At 45.9% G+C, this 20,490-nt stretch overlaps 1 protein-coding gene across 1 annotated transcript; it reads left to right on the top strand.

The window, feature by feature from the left end:
* Positions 1 to 159: 159 nt before the first annotated feature.
* On the top strand, positions 160 to 18,803 carry EXOSC10 (exosome component 10). Its single transcript, XM_090024191.1, has 25 exons — positions 160 to 367; positions 1,931 to 2,067; positions 2,557 to 2,680; positions 4,178 to 4,282; positions 4,668 to 4,830; positions 5,762 to 5,873; positions 6,195 to 6,270; positions 6,411 to 6,521; positions 7,002 to 7,145; positions 7,880 to 8,070; positions 8,713 to 8,869; positions 9,499 to 9,647; positions 9,895 to 9,945; positions 10,739 to 10,850; positions 11,614 to 11,661; positions 12,566 to 12,644; positions 12,816 to 12,934; positions 13,472 to 13,570; positions 14,156 to 14,230; positions 14,791 to 14,878; positions 15,760 to 15,833; positions 16,659 to 16,827; positions 17,306 to 17,367; positions 17,959 to 18,035; positions 18,615 to 18,803. Exons 1-25 carry the CDS (start codon positions 206 to 208, stop codon positions 18,643 to 18,645), a joined length of 2,715 nt encoding a protein of 904 aa, XP_089880317.1. The 5' UTR covers positions 160 to 205; the 3' UTR covers positions 18,646 to 18,803.
* Positions 18,804 to 20,490: the final 1,687 nt, after the last annotated feature.

The raw sequence follows: 20,490 nt of genomic DNA, 5'->3' as shown, positions 1-20,490 counted from the left end.
CAGGAGACTGCGCCCTGGAGCGCGGGAACTACGAGGCGGGAGAGGCGTGGCCTGGACTCAGCCCCGCCCCTTGGTGGGCCTCGCCCTAGCAAGCTCGGAGAAACCAAGGGCAGCGACTTCTTCTCCCAGGGTGCGCACGCGCCAACCAGCATGGCGGCCCAAGTCTCGCGAGAGCACTCTACCACCGCGCGACTCCACGTCCAAGATGGCCGCTACAGCTGGGGGTGGAGGCGGCGGCAGCGCAGCGAAAAAGAGCAAGATGACGACCAAGAATAGCGGCGGCGCAGCCGGGGAAGGCACAGAGCCGCCAGGAGGCGGCGGGGAAGCAGTGCTGCCTGGTTTCCGGGATGCCGACTCCTTCGCCAAGGTACGTAAGCGAGCGGCCCAGAGCCCCTCTTCTACCAGGGTGCAGCGCGCGGGCCCCCTGGGCGCGGGACATGCTGGGAGCGGTAGTCCCTTCCTGCGGCTCCCGTCACTGAAGGTTCCTGGAGAGGCAGGTCAACGCTTCGCTTCCCAGCATGCCGTGCGCCTCCCGTACGGCGGCTGGCGGGGCCCTCGCGCAGCGGTGCATGTTGGGTGGTGCAGTTTTTTTCCGGGTCCGCGTGGTGGAGCAACACAGACTTCCCCCCGGGCAGCGCCGGCCGCTCCTGCTGAAGACCGAGACATCCTAGCCCTGATGTGTCCGTTACAACCTCCCTTCTCATCTCAGGCACCCCCCCCGGTCCTTGCCAGACAGTCTCGAGGCCGTGCATACAACATACCATGCACTCCTCGTAGACCCACAGAGGAGCAGGGACCTTCGGGGGTCATTGAGTCACACCCCCTGCCTGAGGCAGGTTCATCCCCATGCAAACCATCCTGTACAAACCGTCATCTAATGCTGTAAGACTGCCGCCAGCCCTGACGTGACAGACCTAGCTCTAACCTGCCACAGGTGATGCCAGGGAAGCACAACCTCCAACGTGCCGCTTCTGTGAAATGTTGTTAGTATAGACTTTTTTCTCCAGGGAAAAAGAAACTAGAAGCTTTATTTGTATGACAGGGGGCAGATTATTCAGTTCAGACTTGAACTGAAAACAAATATAACTTCACTGAAATGAATTCAAGACAGTCTGCAGGGCTGTGAGCTGGAACTTCATTGCCAGGGGCAGCTGAGAGAGAGCAGCGTGGCAGAGCAGAGGCTAGCTGGATTGGTGGGACATCAAGACCGTTAAGGGTTGTTAACATCCAGGGAAGGAAGAGTTGATTTCATGGCTTATTCTCATCATCTGCCTTCTCAAGTGACGCCTTCAGCTCTGACTAGGTAGAAATGCTGCTGCAGGCAGTTAGTTTTAAACTTTGGGTGGAGCAGGAATCAAAGGAGGGTTCAGCTACCCAGTACATCCCACCCACCTCTAATCAACCCCTGGGCTTGTAAACATGATTCACAAGCTAAACCCAAAGATTTCAAATAGGAATCTAGTGGTTAAAAGTAATTTGACTTTTCTGGTCTTTCTGAGTTCTCTGCAGCAGAAGCATCAGTCTGTTATTTTTCTGTGATCAAAAAACAAGTGAAAACAAAGCTGGCATTGTCCAAGGGGTTTCTCCAGTATATTGAGGGATGCCTTGAGTCCAATCAGGTCGAGAAGCCCTGCATTAAAAGAAGAAAATGGTCATGTTGACTTCATAAGCTCTTTTTTGAGCTTTTGTTTCTTGCCAGTTTAATTCCAAACTTGACTTTTGGCTCCACCATGCCCTCCCCTAGTTAGGTTTATTTTTTGATTAACTGAAACCAGGGTGTCTCAAGTTCCTGTATTGAAAGTCCTGCTTCAGCTTTGGAACTCGAGCTGTAATCCAGTGCAAAGCATAGGAGCACTGAGTACTCATCTGACGGTGTCCTGGAAGAATGGCAGTACAGTGTGGAATGATGTCAATGTTGTGTCTCTAACAGTATGCCCTCGGCACAGTGGTGGCTGCTACCAAGGCATCTAATGGGCTTCCTCAGCCGGGAGACGAGTACGACTTCTACCGAAGCTTTCCTGGGTTCCGAGCCTACTGTGAAACGCAAGGAGACAGGCTGCTTTACTGGTGAGGGGTTTTACTTGTGCCAGTGCTGAGATCTGTTGGTCCAAACTCAGATGCAAAGACAGAGAATCTTTTTCTTTGGGAACTCCAGAATAATTTGAGAGGATTTTATTGCAAATATTTCAACTGCTTTCGTAAAAAAACATTTAAGCTGTTTTTACAGCATCTTGCATTTTAATGGCAGCATCAGCGTTTCCCTGTAAGGATTTGGATGAGGAACTGTCAGAGAGGGTAGAAACAAAAATATAAACAGATGGCTTGCTTTGAATTCCTCAGACCCAGTGAAAATTAATTGCAGTTAATAGCCAAGCAATGCTTGGAGTAAACATTTATTTTATGTTCGGGGTTCAGGTATCTGAAGGTAGTACATCTGATATTGCAAACTGCAGAAAAGCCAGTGCTTGGGAGGAGTCTTAGTAAATGTTCTGGTTTTATATAGCGGCCGCTAATGTGATCTAGCAAGTAGCATTCAGTGCACTGATCTCTTGTCAGCATGAGCAAATTGATGCAGTACCACGGCTGTCGCAGTCACATCAAAGATCGCAGCAAAGTGACAGAGCTGGAAGACAAATTTGATTTGTTGGTCGACTCCAATGATGCAATTCTTGAACGAGTGGTGAGTAAATCTGCCTTGTGGCTTTGTCTGGTCCCTGTTCAGCAGTCAAAGGGGAGGCTTCCTACAAGAATTTTAGTCACACTCGCTCTGGTATCTGAATCTTGCTTCGTTTTTAAAGTGTCACTAGCTCTTTGCCCTGGCATTATTCCTTTGGCATCTTTAATTCAAAACACTCCAGCCCAACAGAGGACTGTTTTACTCAGATGTCTGTTTCTATCATTCAGATCATGACTACAGGATGGAACTTATACGGTAAGGGCAAAACGGGTATTTGTATTGTTGGTAACACCTAAAGGCTCCAACTGACGCAGGGTCCTCTTTGTGTTGGTGCTGTACTTGCATGTGGTAAAAGAAAGTCTCTGACCGAAAGAGCTTTCAGTCCAGTATTCACAGCAGACAGGTTGGAAGGGGAAGTGGAGTCAAAAACAAAAAGTGATTTGCTCAAGGTCACAAAAGAGATCAATGGCCAAGCTAGCAGTAGATGCCAAGGTTCTGACTGCTCCTGGAAGCCAGAGAGATGCAGACAGAACTTTCCATGGCAGACAAGGTGGTGGTATTGGAGACTGGCAAAGAAGAGCCTGCCCCTCGGGGTGTCAGACCAGCTGTTTTGCTCATTATTTTACTTTAGGCAGAGAAGGGACTTGGAATCATTACACCAACCATAAGGAAGAAATCAGGCTAACAGCTGAGCGAATTAAAATACCACAGAGAGCAGAGACCTTGGCACTGTTTGCATTCAAAATCAGCCTCCTGCTTAAATCAGTCATCTAATTAGTGTTTTTCAGCCCCAAATCATAGCACATGGTGTTCTGGAGGCTTTAGCCTCCCAGAATTTTCTGCAGTCACTAGCACCAGTGTACAGCAACTGTGAACACCACCAAGCAAGAGTGACAGTGCAGCCTTGGACTGGAAGTTAAACCCAACACTTTTCTGCCTCTGCCACTGGCTTGCTGTACAACTGTGAGCAAGTGGCACCACCTCTCTTTGTTTCTGTCTTGTCTGTTCAGAGTGTAAGATCTTTGGGGTGGGGCTGTATCTAACCACTTGCTTGTGCAGCACATAGGACCCTTATTTCACTGGGCCTTGTAGGCATTACTTGATCTTCAGGCCAGTACCCAGCCATGCGACCATGCTTCCTCTATCATCATTCACTTTCCGCCAAGATTGTTTGCTACAGTCCTGCTGTGCCAAGAAAACAAAATGCTAGGATATTCCTCCTGGTTCATCCCAGGTTGAAACACTAACGAGAGCACAGAGCTGGGAACAAAACGGTCAGGATATGGAGGTCTGAAGACACCCCACTTGGATACTTTGGCAGTTGCAGCTTTTGACCCTCCCCCTTAGGACTGACCCAAACATTTAGCTACTCAGTCCTTCACTTTTGAAGCAGATGTGCATGGAGGCAGCTGAACTTTTTTTCTCAGTAACTGCAGGTTGCTAAGTACCACCAGGTTTCATGTGACATTTTCCCCCTTCAACTCCTTTCTTGGATTTCAGGGTATTTTACTGGATGAAGCAGCGGGAGTGAACAAAAATCAGCAGCCTGTCCTGCCAGCAGGACTGCAGCTCCCTGAGACCATCGTTTCCAGCTGGAACCGCAAGGTGAGGCACCTACAAGATGGTTGGTTTTGGTAAGCTTTAGCTTCTATTTGTGAGTGTCATTGCTGAAGGTGATTCAGTGAGTTCAAGGTCTTTTAAATGTTTTGACTATGGTTCTTGCTTTCTTTATTTCCCAGGCTTTAGTCCAGAGTCAGGATCCTGTGGGTTCTGGCTTCAATTTCATACACGCAAAGGTTTTTTCTTAACCTAGATTCAGGACCCCTGGTTTGAGTAACATATGCCTCTTAGATGCTGTGCCCCAACTGCAGAAAAATTTCTTACCTTCTGGAGTATAATGCATCTGTGGGTATTGTATGAATCCTAGTAAAGCAGGCCTTTCAAAAATACATTAAAATATTTGTGTATTTATTTATTTATTTTTTAACAGAGTGCAGAAGCCAAAAGAACGAAGTCTGAAACCTTCCGGCTGCTTCATGCAAAGAATATTACTCGACCACAATTAAAGTTTGGGGAGAAGATCGACAATTCCAACACTCCCTTCATTCCTAAACTTTTTGTAAAACCCAATGCTCTGAAACCACTGCCTGAAGGTAGGAGAGCAAAGGAAAGATGGCTGCCTTTGTCTTGGGTTGTGTATAAAGAACACCGAGCAGAAACTTCCTCTGACAAGCCAGGAGAGAATTCCCTGAACCTAGCAGACATAGACCTGCAGAAGGAAACTAGAGTACTAGTAATCCCTGTAGTTCATCATTCTGTTTTTTCATTTTATTTATAAAGCTGAGTTGATGTAAACTTTCTTTATGGGGAAACAGTAGCAGTTTGTAACTGGAGATTTTTGGAGCTTACTCTCCCCACAGTTACTTCCAATGACCAGTCTTCCCTTGCCATCAAATAGTAGTGTCAGGCCCTATATAAGTGCAAATGTCTTTCAGTTTGTAGAATGGAGAAATGGCCACACATTAGCTCCTTTGCTTTGGCTTGCTTTTCCAAGCAGACGACAAGTGGCAACCAAAAGTTTCAACTGTTAATTGTCTCCCATTACAGTAACATCCCAGGTCATTGCATTCTGTGATTCTGCTGCTAGGGAATCAGCCTTACTCCATGAGGGAGCAGTCACAGTCCATCTATTAACACTTGATTTGATTGTTGGTGTATTTTCCATGTCTTACAGTAAATAGAATAGCAGAAGACCTGCTGGTTACCCTTTCACTACAGAGTAGCATTTAGCAGTTAGAAGCCAGCACTGGTTATTTGAATCATATCTGGCACAAGTGGCTCATTTTTCTTTAAAAAGGTCACCCATTGCATTACAGCTGCTTCGTCTTGCTCAAGTAGCACCCTAGACATACCTCGTACTATAAATTGGGAGGCACAGGAGAAATCTCATACAAGGTGCAGAACCTGCATCCTCTGGTTCTCAGTACTTAATGATGCTGTTCCTGGTGCTGGGCAGAGAAGCTGGGGTTCGGGATCAGCATGTCTTGCTCAGCTTTGTCTGATTGTTCCATCTCGGTCATTCAGCACTCGCCAAGAGCAGACGGGAGCGAAAGGAGCGTCCTGAGGACTTGGATGTGCCGGCTGCACTGGCGGATTTCCTCCATCAGCAGAGGACCCAGCAGACTGAGCAAGACATGTAAGAAATTGCGTATGCAGCAGGGTGCTAGAAAGCCTATGGCTTTGCGTTTTATATATGATATTTTTATGCAGACCCATCACATGCATACCTTTAGCCTGGGTGCTTTCATGAGTTGGTATTTGATGTGTCATCAGTTGTTCTCTGCATATGCATTCATAATTATTTTATGCCTACACATAACAAATCCACCAAGTGGTAAGTTTTCTGGTCAGTAACAGGCAAAGTACAGTCACTTACAAAGAGTCACTGTTGCCTTCTCCCTTCAGCTCCCTGCATTTGATTGGAATGACACCTGTTCCTTGTTTCTGCTTTTTGAAGGTTTGCTCACCCCTACCAGTATGAACTGGAACATTTTTCTCCACCAGATGTAGTTCTTGAGAAACCGGAGCCCCAGGTTAGTGGCCAAGTTACATTAGTAGAAGCCTAAAAGAGGGAAATGTTGAAAGCAAGAGTAAGTAATCTGTGTGCAGCAGATCCTGTTTCGAAGGTATTTTGTGGGAGGCAGTTGCCATGTCAAACCTTTTGTTTTGCTAGATGTTCAGGCCTCTTGAGGAAACGCCTTGCCATTTTGTCTCCACACTGGATGAGCTGGTAGAACTAAATGAAAAGCTTGTCAACTGCAAAGAGTTTGCTGTGGATTTGGAGGTAAGTTTTAAACTGTTTAAGTGCACTTCTAGCACTTGGGAAGGCATGTGCTACTACCCTTCTTGTTGTCAGTCCTTTTCAGTTCATTGCCTTGTATAACATATACTCCTTCCATCAACTTCTTTTGTCATTATGTCTCAGCCCTACTAAATGTTGGTGACCAGAAGGCTGAATGGGATTATGATTGACCCCGCCCGTTATTTTGCAAACTTGATTACTTTGCAGCAAAGTTTGCATATTGAATTTGGTCTCTTTTGGATTCTTCCTATGATCCTCTAAATTATGCTGTGAACCATATAAAGAACCAGCTTAGCCTAAAACATTTTTCTGATTGTATTAATACAACAGTGGTAGTGATTGGAAAGGAACACATGTTCTTATCACTAATGACTTTTTAGAAGATTCCTTGGTTACTTTTGCAGTGCTATTGTTTCACACCACTGCTCACTAAGCTAACTGGCCTCTTTTGTCTCCTGGTAGCACCACTCCTATCGGACCTTCTTGGGATTGACGTGTCTGATGCAGATCTCCACCCGGACAGAGGATTTTATCATTGACACGCTGGAGCTTCGGAGTGACCTGTACATTCTGAATGAGCCCTTCACAGACCCTGCAATTGTAAAGGTCAGTTGCCCCATTGCAGAATACTCTGAGTTTTGTCAGAGGGACTGAGCTGTAGCTTGAATTTGTTATTCTTCTACCATGGCCAGCTCTGGACCTGATCCAATACCTGTTAAAATTGCTAGTAAGAGTTACTGGACACTGATTCAACCTTCATTTTCCACAGGCCATGGTGAGATGCTAGCAACATCTAACCTCCCTGGTATAAGGAGAAATGCTAGCTAGTTAGTAATAGCCCAGCAGTGAATCGGGTGCCTACCAGGCAGTTCTGTATCCCTCAGACTGTGCTGCAAATGAACCAGGATATCATTGTTTAGTGCTTCTCATGCATAAAAAAAAAATCTCTGTCCCAAAGAGGCTGCATGCCAGCCAAAATAAATACATAAGCACACTGGGATGCATAGAAGCATAAACTGCAAAGGAGCAGTAGCATTTAGGATTGGTTTCCTCAGTTTCAGCTTTCTTGGTTTTTACCATGTGTTTTGAGGGGAATGTAGCTGGTTTCAGGTTTTTTTAGTTTACTTGTGTCCCAATGAGAGACATGGTGTTGCAGTAGCATAGTCTGAGTGAAACTTGGCCTCAGGGGTCTACTGGCAATAAGACGGAGAAAAGCAAGCAAAGAAATCATTTTGAAACATGAGCATCAAACTCAGATGTCAGCAAGCCCGATGTGAGGCCTCTGCATGGAGTTGGTTGTCATGTATCTTACTACCTTGCCTTCCTGTTTTGCCTTGCAGGTCTTTCACGGTGCAGATTCAGACATGGAATGGCTACAGAGAGACTTTGGCTTATACTTGGTGAACATGTTTGATACGCACCAGGCTGCCCGTCTCCTCAACCTTGGCCGGCATTCTCTAGACCATTTGCTGAAGCTCTACTGCAGTGTGGATGCTGACAAGCGGTACCAGCTGGCTGACTGGCGGATACGGTGAGAGCTTGTGCTTGATGTATTGGGTTTAGAGTGAAGGGTAGAGTATGGGGCTCATTTGTTTGTTAACACACTACCTTGCCTAGTTTCAAGTCGTACAGTTCAGTGGGGCTTTTTGTTAGCTCTTTGCTGGTCTAGGAAAAAAAAGTAGAGGCTTCACAACAGAGTTAAAATCCATGAGCAGACTTGTGAAATTAGACTGTTCTGTTCCAGCAGAGGCCCCACTTCAAGTTTCTGTCTGCCGGAGAAAAAAGCTGTGTCACTCAGCACAGTGACCAAGTAATAGGACTTGGGTTTCAAACTGAGTCCTACAGTTCCATCCACCTCCACAGGCCCACAAATAACTCAGGTGTGGTAGAGGCTCAGCAGAGCCTCAGTAGTCCATGAGATACCTGCAGTACTTGTTTCCCCATGATGATACTGGGGATCTTGCCTTCCCAGCCATGAGATGGGCTTGTGGGAAAAACTGTCCTGTTGCTGCCCTTGAGTGGACTCTGCTGGTAGGAGTCCTGAAGGAACCCTGCATTCATTCCTGGGGGTGGGCTGAGAAGCAGCTTGCCTTAATGAGCACTGGCACAGGGGGTTGCTGGGGTGGCAGAGCTTCCAAGATGTATTTGTGCAATGAGTGTTCTCTTTTTGCAGCCCTTTGCCAGAGGAGATGTTGCATTATGCCCGGGATGACACTCACTACCTGCTCTACATTTATGACAAGCTGAGGGAGGAGCTGTGGAACAAAGGAAATGGAAAGCCCACACAGCTCCAGGTTGTGTGGCAGCGGAGCAGGGACATCTGCTTGAAGGTAACCTTCGGGGCACCAGCTCCCATTTGGGTCAGGGCAGAGAAGACCTATGGTTTGCCCAGCCCATTCCCATCCTTTTGGAAGAAAACACTTCTTCTCTGTGGGTATCTGGAAATACTCTGGCAGGTATACGCTCATGACTAGTCACCACCAGATAAGTTAAAGGGCTTTACATTAAGACTATTTCCAAACCCCTGATCTTGACACTTGACACTTACCAGCTGATATTTCTCAAGCAAAATGATTCCTATCCCCATTTCTAATTCTTCTGGCTAGTCCTAGTATGAGGTCTTGATGCTGGAGTGTTGTCTCACTGCATGGGGTCCAGTGAGAACAGAAGGTGGTGTATCTTCATCCTTGGAACACTACAGGCCTTGTGTATTTTAGGATGCTCTTGGATTTACTTGGATTAAAACACAAAGATGAGAGGAGCTGGAGGTAAAGTGAAGAAACCAACATCGAATATTTAGAGTGCATTTCAAGCTGCCCTAAATCTCTGAGATCATGTCAGAAAGCCAACGCTCGTCTTGTACTTGTGTGTGGCTGATGGAGAGAATGCAGCCTGCAGAGCGCCAGAGAGATGTGATGCACTAATGTTGATCACCTGTGTCTGACTTCTTCCTCTACAGAAATATATCAAACCCATCTTCTCAGATGACTCCTATCTTGAGCTCTACAGGAGACAGAAAAAGCATCTCAACACACAGCAGCTAACTGCCTTTAAGCTTCTCTATGCCTGGCGGGACAAGCTATCGCGCCAAGAGGACGAGAGTACAGGGTAGGAAGTCATTTGTTACAGGCAGGCTTTAATGTTTGGAATGAGTGTAAGATTCTGCTCCTCTCTCTGGGGGCAAAAAGTGCTGGCCCTGTTGCTAAGAACAGTTACTTTGGGTGCTTCCTACTCAGCCAAAACAATATCCAGTGAGGGGCACCTTTACTCTCTTCCTTTGCATTCCAAAGTAGAAATTGTGTATATGAACTTAAAGGATCCTAATCTGTCACATTAATGTTACTCTCTGTTGCAGGTATGTGCTGCCAAACCACATGCTGCTGAAGATAGCAGAAGAGCTGCCGAAGTAAGTCTCTGCTCTTGAGAATTGTACACTCATGTTCCACAATGTCCCACACCTGCCAGTCAAATGTGTGTTGTTTTTCTCTGGTACCACTTTATTTCCATGGTTGGCTAATTGCTCCCTGCAGCCAGTATTGCTTCTGCCCTCAGTCCTTCAAGACTGGGGAATTCAGTGCACAGAAGAAGTCAGATGGTGAGCTGCTCAACTCTAAAGGATTCCAGAATACTTCATTCTTCTAGTGCGCTCATGCAAAGCATCATGACACTGTTGCAGGTCTTCCCACCAGGGGGTCCCAAGATGTCTACCAGCATTAGAGAGAGGGCTGATTTCCCATCTTGTGGCTGTTTAGTTTATAAAGGAAGTTGTATATGTGCCAGGCCTCACTCCTGTCTCCCATGGCATTCCTTTGTTAAACAAGCTTGTCTCTTGGAACTTGAGGTTCACGATTGAACATCTTTTCTTGAAAGCAGCCAAAGTGATGTGCATAATTCAAAGCTGGCACTAGTGCCCCTTTGTATAGAGGGAGCGTGGGGAAGAATGCATGTATGAAGGCTGTATGCAGGCAGACACCAGTTCCCACCAAAGGGAAGGGCGGTGGAGCCAGCTAATGGATTCTCCTTGTCTGCACCACCCTGATTTTGAAGAATTTGGCGTATGCTGGATATGCAGCATCTTACTCAGCTGAACTGCTGCCTTCTGTGGCACTGAGGCCTGCAGTAACATCTGACTGACAGTCATCTGTACATGGATGTTTGATTTATCAGCTGAGAATATAGCAGTGTCTTTCTGTCTTTAGAGAACCCCAGGGCATCATTGCTTGCTGCAACCCAATCCCACCTGTAGTTCGCCAACAGATCAATGAACTGCATCTCCTTATCCAACAAGCCCGAGAGATGCCTCTGCTCAAGGTAGGGGGACCTTTTACCAGCACACAGCAGAGCTCAGTGGGTGTGAATGTTACAGTCACTTTCTTGCCCTTGCTTTCTAAAGAATCCTAATGATCTTGTAGATACTGGAAACCTAGTAAAAGTCTGTATGTGTTCAGCTACTGCTGGATTTGGCTGTATGAGGAATGAGCCAAAACCTCTGTGTGAATGCTGCTTCGTACCAGATCCACTGTGTAAGATCACTTGCTGTAGCAGTATTTTCACTGCAAGAAGGGAAATCAGACAGTAGTACTAGACCCTCCGGGAACTAGAGGAGTAAAAGGGTAAAAATACCCACTGTGAAGCAGGACACAGGCATCTCTGGGGTTTCTGACACTACTATTTTGCCTATATCAGTTACCAACACAAGTAATTTAAACCTACAGAACTGGTTGGGCGTACATAAAAGACCACCAGGGTCAAGTCCCATGCAGTGTGGGAAGGTAGTTGTGTGCACCTGGCCTAGTTGCTCTATGTAAACTTTTCATATTGGCCAGCATGCTCTGCTATGCAAAGTATACCCTTGTGCGGTGAAGTGGAAGTAGTTACGAGCTAGAGTACAACCTGGCTGGATGAAGGTTTAATTTCACCTGTCCTTGGGCAGAGAAACCCCTCACAAAAACACTGAAGCTGTCATCCTACCAGAAGTGGTGAAAATACTGGTTAAAGGAAGCTTGTGTCTACAGAGTCTAGGTGCTTTACAGTGAATGTTTAGTAATTTTCTTATTTTCTTCTCACATCTAAGTCTGAAGCAGCTTCGGTGACAAAGAAGGGACCTCTCTCCAATCCAGAGGTACTGTGTATTCAACAGCTATTTAAACTGCCACAGCAGAAGATGTGATTGCTGAAACATCAGTCGGGCAAAAGAGCACAAATTGATCGGCAAGATGGGATGCTATTTATGATTTATGGCTATTTATGATGTCTGACAGATCCTGTGATATGGTCATTTCTGGTGCTGACAGACGTGGTTGGGGGGACGCACTTTACCAAAGGAAGCAGCACGTTAGTTCGACCCAGGTCTGCAGTGTCTGTATAGATTGGGTGTTCCAGCAGGGTTTTTCAGCGCTTTTATCTAAAGCAAATTCAGTCAGCTACTAGATAAAAGCATCAAGATGCAACTAAAGCACCCGGTCTATACAGACATTGGTCAAGCCAGGTCCAACTAATGCACTGCCTCTTCTGGACATGTGCTGGGCTTGGCACAGGCGTGCACCAAGTTTTTAAAGTAAAGCACTGTTGGGTGGGGGTTGGTTTATATCTGCAAGCAGCCTTCCAGATTGCTGATCTTTTCTTTTGAACCCAGTTTTTCTCTTGTGTGCTCGAATGCCCGTAAAACTGTCAGTTCTAAATCAGTGTTTTAAAACTTTTTCAAGAAGGATGAATGGTTCTTCCATCAGTGAATGGTTCAGCTGTTGGATGGCGTTTTGTGGCTATTTATGATGTCTGACATCTAAGAATGGAATTTCTAGCTGAGTTTCTGCAACAGTCATATCTGAAGTACCGTATTCTTGCTAACCCAGAGATGCATCCTTCTGGTACAAGCTATGCGTGCTAGCAGCTGAGCTGTGCGTTGGGAATACCTAGCCTTAAATATCGTTCGTAAATTTAGATTGTGATTAGTTTGTTGGTGTCTTCTGTGTAAAAACACCTATTATGTTGTACTGATCACCTGTGTCACTTGAATTTTTTTGTAGAAGCCAGAGAATCACTTATTTGGACCTCATGACAGTTCCCACATTACCCTGGACGATCCCCAGAACCACTTGTCATTAGGTAAATCTGGAGACAACTTCTAACTTGTGCTAAGTAGGAAGAAACATGGGTTCATTAAGAGTCATCTGACATGTTAAGAATAGTGTTGACAGACAGGGGCATCAGAGCACAAAAGTGCAGTAGAAAAGAATGTTCCAAAAAGCTACGCTCTTAATTTTTCTTTCTCTGCAGCACCTGCACCAGCTCTGAAGTGTGGGAGTCTCTTTTCAGACGGGGAAGAGTCAGACAGCGAAGGAATGTTACCAGATTCCACCTGCCTTGTTGCTACAGCCACCATCAGCATTTTCAATGTAAGTTCTGGTAGTAAGAAGGGGTCTGCGCTTGAGTAGGAGAACACACAGATTTGTTAATTTGTTATGGTAATCTAATAATGTTATGCAAAATGCAGGCTATTTGCAAGGATACATCAAAACCAAGTAGAGCAGGCAGGAGGCCAGGTAGGAAGTTAGCTAGTCTTACAGCCCAAGGGTCACTGTCCTCATAAGGGTGTCAAACGGAGTAGAAAAAGATACAGTAAGCTCCTAAGTAACCAAAAATTCCTCGGACTGAAGCCAGTGATAGATGTGAGACTGGTGCACAAAGCAAGAGTACATACTGCCCTTCAGAAACTGGGACTATGTGAGCCCATCAGGGCTTGAGGTCAATTTCTGTCAGTAGCACCTCAAATTCCTTGTCTCCACCCTGCTCCCAAACAAAACCTCAGAGAGGATGTCCTAAATTCAGTTTGCCTTCACCAACTATTCCAGTGCTTGGTGAGAGGGTTCTACAGAAAAGTTGCAGGTGACTGTTTAATTGTTCTATAAGCTGTTTTTTCTGCTTGCTTGTAGGAACCTGATGTGGAAGAAGGAGGGACTGAGAAGAATTTAACAGTTGCGCAGCAAAAGGCTCGGCGCATTATGGAGTCCTTTGAAAACCCGTTCAGGATGGTAAGCAGCACAGTCTGTCATCTGCAGTGGCAGCCAGCAAACCAGCCAACATAGCTGGTCCCTTAAGGCAGGAAGGGTAGAAGTGTTTACAAAGCAGTCTTGGGAGACTCTGATACAGCATCAGCTAGTGCTCACTTGCTGGAAACAAAGGACTTCATGCCAGGTGTATTTTGCAAGGAAAACATGGTTGTGTAGAGAAATAGGCAAAGAGGAGGTTCAGCAGGTTAAAAAATCACATGTATTTATAAACTTACTTGAGATTTTTTTATAAAAAACAAATCTGGTTTACTTTTTAGGTCTTATACCCAGTGATACTGTTTTACCATTTTAATCTGACGGCGTAAATGAGTTGGTTTCACTTGGATTCATTTCATTGCTAGTTTGGCATGTACTTCACTAGGATGTTTGGAGTTACAGGCTGCAGGAGGCGATGTGGTTCTTTGTAAAAGGGGAACTTTCTATAGCATCATAAGAATTTGAATTGGCACCTTCTAGGTCTGCCCCTTAGCTGTGTCTAGCTAACGTGTGGGATCTGGTCACTGGAACATGGTGTATTTTACACTCGGGTTGCTCTTTTTTTCTCAGTATCTGCCTGCAGAACAGAACCCTGCCCACGTCTCTCAGTCAGCAAAGTTTGACCCATCATCCAAAATTTACGAAGTAAGTGCTTATCTGCCAAACATTCTGCAAACTGCTGAGTTCCACATAAAAGAACCCAGTGGCTCCAGATCACTTCCTCCTTTCCCTGGGAATATTTGAGGTGGTGAGGAGGTGTGTTGCTGTGCTTTGTTTATTTCTTGGTGTCCTTTCTCCTCCCCTGAGAGTTTTCAGAACCTGCTAGTTCCAGGCAGGTTTTTAGAGCTGCATCTTCTCTGGTAGCTGAGCACAGATCTCTTACAGCATTCCTATCCAGGAATGTCACTAGAGGAAGGGGAAACACAGTCACTCATATCCCTCACATTGCAAAGCAAGAAGCTGCAACTAAATCCCAAGATGCTCTTGCACTTTCCTGTGGCACAGGACCCCTCAAAAGCAGAGGGCTCCTCTTTTATAACTCAGAGATTCCTGCAGCAAATTTTAATCTCTAGTATAAAACAATTTTCTCTTCTCTTACTATGAAGGCAGGTAGGAGGAGGTGGGCAGGACTGTGAGCTTTTTGCTCTACTTGCCTGACTTCAGAGCAAGTGAGTGATCCTGGGTTATTGTTTCTTTTGGCATAGATCAGCAATCGGTGGAAGTTGATGAATCAGACACAACTGCAGAAAGAGGCAAGGGAAGAAGCCAAAAAGAAAGTAGCACAGCAGACAGGTAATGCCCAATTCTTTGGTGGTTACTGATGGAGAACAGTGGACAAGGGTGAGTCTTCTAGCATCTCCTTGTAACAGCACTGTCTGGGCCCTGCATCAGTCTTTTGTGCCAAAATGCTCTCTGAATTAGGGTTTAAATCCATCAAAACCACGAGCTGATTTGTGTGGCTAGTGGGAGGATGGCATAATGACTTTCTTCTAGTCTAGTAATAATACTTTTGTGGCACTTCCAGATCCTGCTAGGACTGGAAATCAGATGCAGAACTTCTTCATGGCAGCTCAGTGCCAGCATCTGAATGATCCTCACAGTAATCTCTAGTTTAATGAAAAAATCTCATTCTAGCATGGCAAGCCTCTGCCTTTTATTTTCTCTTCCTATTAAGGCCAAAACATCTGACTCTTGAGATCTGGGGATTAATGCAGTGGTAGAAGCATCTGCAGTGCAGACAGGTGCCTTGGCTCACCTCCCTCCATTACTAGCAGCAGAGTGGTGGTTAGGGACCTAGGAGAGTTCAAATGCAAAGAGCTAAGGTAGATAGTTCTTAAATAAAGTGCCCTGTGTGTTGTTCAGGTATCAGCCAGCAGCTGCCTTCCCACGGCTCAGATGTATTATTACTAGACTAGAAGAAAGTTGTTATGCCATCCTCCCACACAAATCAGCTCATGGTTTTGTCATTGTCCTGTCCTGTAGTCGGGGAACTCAGAACCATTCAGATACGGGTTTCACATTAGGGAAATTGGAGCAAATCTGGTGTATGAGGCTTGCCACTGCAGACCTGCTCTATGGTTTATTTTGAGACCTCTCCTGACAGACTCATGCTTTGTTCCATGTCTCTTGCGTGCATCGCATAATGTTTTGGGGCTTTTTACCCCCCCCCACAGCGGCTCGGGAGCAGGCCCAGAAGGCATGCAAAATGGCTGCAGAAAATGTTGTTTCAGTTCGTCAACAAGCAGCGGTACGTATCCAGGCTTCCTGCAGGAACCACATGTTTGAGTGTCGGGCAAAATAAACATAGACCCTAATCTTAGAAATGTATCCTTCAACACCAGGTCTTAGTTCATGGCAGCTGACTTCAGGGGGCTTGAGAGGTGATATCTATTGCTAGAACCTTTCTTGGCTTCTGATCCTGTTCACAGCAACAGCCTGGTTTCACACCCCTGGAGACCTGTACTATGCATCCCATACTCCAGATTCAGCTGTTCTTGCAAATATGTTACATTGCATGGGGATAGCAGCACCTCTACACACCCCCCCCCCCACACACACACACACACACTCCCCAATGTTACCGGTGGCATGGGTATTCTTGGTTTTGTTTATGTGGCTGTGGTCTGTTAGGGGCTGGAGTGGACATTTGTTAGGGCTTTTTGGATAAACAGCTGCTTGCAGATGCAGGTCACCAGATTCAGTGGCCAAGGATGGTCCCTCTGGTTCTGTGTCCCTTATTGTCCTCATCCTGTTTTCTGGGTCTCCCCCAGAATCTGGACTTGAAACCACAGTAGCTTCAGGCCCTTACTGTTAGGTGATCATCAGCTTTTGTTTTTCATCTGAAAAGGCTCTTCTATGGAAATAGGGTATCCCAAACCCAGCAGAGGCCCAGATTGCCCAGTCTTCCTCCAAGCTCATTGTTGTATCAGTCACAGCCCACCAGCTCTGCCACTGCATGTTTGCTTTATGGTATTTGGGTTTTTGCTTGCTGTGCTAGTGCAGGTTCCCCTAACTGTGACCCCTCCAGGCCTAAACTTGTCCCACTTCTGCTCCTTGCACATTGCTTTTACAGCAGGAGCAAGCTGGCAAGAAAAGGGAGAGAATTGCAAGTGAGCCTGAAACAGAGCTGCCAAAGCAAGAAAAGAAACGGCCAAAAGCCTCCCAGCAACCAGAGGAGCAGGAGACGCCAAAGGAGTTCACCCCCTTTGATTACAGCAAGTCTGACTTCAAAGCGTTTGCAGGTAAGAGCAGGATTCCCATAACATGGAGCCACCAGCTGCCAAGCTCAGCCTTGTGTGTGGGGTGGATGTCAGAAGCCCAAACCATAGCGCACCTTTTCCCCTTACAAAGTGAAGAATGGGAGGGATAGAACGACCCAGCCTGGTAAAGAGGCCAACTCACCATCTGGCTGCCTCATTAAACAATAAACAGGATGGTGCGTGGGATGTCCTCTGTGGAATTGCCTACTAGCAGCAGCTCCTTTTGCAACACAACAGATGAATGTTCTGTTCAGTTCCAGCAGCTGGAGAACGGAGGGAGGTGTTGCACTAGCATGTAACGAGGTTCCGTTTAAAGCTTGCTTTTTCCCTCATTGAGATGTTCTTTCATGGTATGGAAGGGCAGCTGAAGCTGTTACCTGTAGCTAAGCAGCCACCTGCAAAGGCTTGTTTAAAAAAATCTTCCTAACAGTGATTCCTCTCCACCCTGTGTCTTTCTCAGGAAGCAGCAAGTCCAAGCAGTCCTCGCAGTTTGATCCAGCCAAGCAGGCCCACACAGGCAAGGTAAGAGAGCGTTATGAAAGGAGGAACAGCAAGAAAGATGCTGTCACCAGGCCAGAGGGTCTCCCTCAGAGAGGCTTCACACCACAGCCATGCCTCCTAGTGCAGCCTGGTTGCTGTACCCATCCTCTTTCCTATTTAATTGAGGAGCGCTGGTTCCTACAAACTTTCCTAATGATCTTTTTATGCCTACACTTAGAAAATTCGAATGAGCTCATGTGTGAAACAGTGGCCCTAGGGTCAGTGCCTGGCAAAACCCATTGTACAGGGAGAGACAACATGGGACAGTGGGGGAACGTGGTGGGGACATCAAATCTCTAGGAAAGGATATACAGATCCCTCTGCAGACTTGCAAGCTGTGAAAAATTGCTCTCCAGTGGAGTCTGGGCCATGCCCCATGGCTGGAACTGGTCTGCTTATTGTAGATGGAAAATAAAATCTTTTCCCCTGTAAAACTCACTCGCCTCTTAAATAAGCAGAAAACGTTCTGTGACCATAGGGGGGATCAGGCAGGGTTAGAAGCGACTGCGAGTGCTACATGGACTGTTCTTTTCAGCACATACCTCACTAGCACTTACTTTTCCTTTCTTGCAGAAATTTGGTGGAGCCAACAAACTTCAACAACAAGCTGGAAATAAAAGCATGTCCTACCTCGCTGGGAAAACGAATCGGTATGTTGGCAAGCGGTCCTTGCTCAAGTGAGGGAGCATTTTCTGCCTAAGTGCTCTGAAGCAATAGGCAAAGAAGCTACTGTGCCACAGAGCAAGAGGGGTTCTGGGCAAGCTTAACGTGAAGGTTACACAACACCTACTGGTGTTTGTTTCACAGCTTGACGTCGGCCTCAGAAAAGAGCTTGTCAAAGAATGCAGTTAAAGACAACCTGTGCTGACAGGTGTGGGGTGAGGAGGACTGAGGAATCTAGCTCTAGATCCTTAAGTTTAACCCAGGTGTGTGTTGGCACGGATGAACATCCTAGAGAGGTTTATCCCAAAGATACTAAGTTTGAAGCTGCCCAGACCTCCCTCTTTCGAGGGAGGAGAGGAGATGAGCAGTATCACAGCCCTGCAGATCCCCTGCAGCTGTAGAATAGCAACATCGCCTTTCACCCAGCATTGAGGTGGAGAAAGCAAGACAGATTTGACTTGACTGCCTCCTCAGTACAGCCTTACTCTCAGATTGTGGATTTGAGATCTCAAGTGTGAGTTTCGCACTGGAGGCATTTTAAATTCTTTCTGTATCTGTTTCTGCAGGGGCTCCAGGCACAACTGGCCAAAAAGATAGTGATTGTGAGAGACCTCTGGGAACAACCAGTAACCAATAAGTGGGAACTCTTGCCAGACTGTGGAGAAGCAGTTATCAGTTTCAACTACAGTTTTGTACAGAAATCTTTTTAAACCATTAAAATGCTTTTTTTCCCCCAAAGGGAAAAAAAATCTTAATTGCTTTGGCTTTGATCCTTCTTCTACTTTTAACAAGGATTTGATAGTGTATCTGGAGCCCTTAAGCTCCATTGCAGGCTAAGCCCTTTCTCAGCCTGTGCTGCAGGGAAAAGCAGACTCCCATGTCTTGGATGGACATGGGACAAACATGGCAGGTGTCTGGCTTGGCAGACATACCCCACTGTGTCCGAGAAGGAAGTAGGACCACAGCTTCTGAGCACTGTAGATATTGTACACCCACAGAACTGCCCATCCTGCCTCCTCTCTACACTATAGTAATGCAGACAACGTATTTGGTTCCCAAGCTGTAATCTCGTGTGTTCCCTAAGAGAAGAGTGCAAGTACTTTTGAACTGAAAATCAGCAGTAGCTGCTTTGCCCAAACAGTACAGAGGTGATGCACAGACTTGCTGAGAGCAACGTAACTAAGTTAAAATGGTTGGAATCGGCTTGGCAGTCTCACCCCTACTACTTGGTACTTCTATCTTCAACCTCAACCCTTGTTCCAAATGCTAATGACTGGAGGCTTGTGATGCCCTCCAGACAGGTATGTAGCCTCAGTTGCAAAACTGAAGCACAGAGCCAGCATGACTTGGTTAACTCGCAGGTAGGGCTGGCACTGGAACCCAGATCTCTGGAGACATTCATACCATCCAAGCCTTTGTGCTCAGATCTGCATCATCTCATTTTATCCACCTCGTTATTTTATCCACCCCTTTTGTGCTTGTGGTGGAGCTTGACCTGTTAACCAAGGCAGGGTGATAGGAACTAAGTGCATAATTTCAAAAGTCCCTTTCTGTGCTCTAAAACATGGAGCCACTTGTACTCCAAGAGCTTCAGCATACAAAAAAACCGAGTGCCCATCTCTTCTGCTTATTCCCAGGCCTGTTTCTGGTTTATTTTTTGATTTGGGTCATTGGGGGGTTTTTTGTTAGTGTAGGAGTTTTGCCATGAATAGCGTCAGCCAAGTTACGCTGTGGAGCATCGCAGCTCTGTCCTTTCCTACTCATAAAATCCATTTGTACAGCTGAACATTATGCCTGCAGTGTGTCTTTGAAGAGAGGTAATTGGAAAGCAATTTTCCTTATGAATATTATGTGCCATTCCCACAGCCCACTTTCAACAGTCACTGCTGCTGTCAATTGCAATTTCCTTTCAGCTTTGCCACCTCTGCTATCTTTTTTAATTGAGGTAGCAGTGACTTTATTGAGAGCTCCATTGGCTGCGGAGATTAAAAAATCCTGGGGTTTCTACGGCCTCTCTTCCCTCATTTAGAAGTGTATACAATGTAACGTTTTCAAAGTTGCTCTTAATTTTCTTCCTTTTTCCCCTTTTTGAATTGAGGCTTGCTGCCTCGGGTTTTAAAAAATGTTCTTAATGGAGATGACTGGCAAATCTATGCATGTTCTGTCGACCGATGCGTGATTACAGCTGTCATTCAGGTGCAGTGATATGCTGCAGTCCTGTAATGCATAAAAAACAACCAAGAAAAACATTTTGGCCTAAAAACTCAGTTTTGATAACTGCTCTTTTTGTGCAGCTTTTTCAGCGTGTTCTTTGAAATTTTGCACCGTGTTTTAGAATGGGTTTTTTTGGATGTGTTCCAGGGCATGTTATCAGCAGAACAGAAATTATTTTCCTAGCATCTTGGCACTGAAAAATAAATGTAATAAAAAAAAAAAAATGGA

Source organism: Crocodylus siamensis, chromosome 12 (assembly GCF_052110815.1).
Source record: "Crocodylus siamensis isolate JL-2025a chromosome 12, ASM5211081v1, whole genome shotgun sequence".
In the NCBI taxonomy this organism is placed as follows: domain Eukaryota; kingdom Metazoa; phylum Chordata; order Crocodylia; family Crocodylidae; genus Crocodylus; species Crocodylus siamensis.
This window is presented reverse-complemented; position numbering and strand designations above follow the sequence as displayed.

Excerpts from the sequence above, each read along its gene's own strand:
- EXOSC10 (XM_090024191.1), top strand. The coding sequence starts at position 206 with ATGGCCGCTACAGCTGGGGGTGGAGGCGGCGGCAGCGCAGCGAAAAAG. Across the intron at positions 2,681-4,177 it reads ATGCAATTCTTGAACGAGTG|GGTATTTTACTGGATGAAGC; the intron begins GTGAGTAAATCT and ends CTTGGATTTCAG. Across the intron at positions 7,146-7,879 it reads CAGACCCTGCAATTGTAAAG|GTCTTTCACGGTGCAGATTC; the intron begins GTCAGTTGCCCC and ends TTTGCCTTGCAG.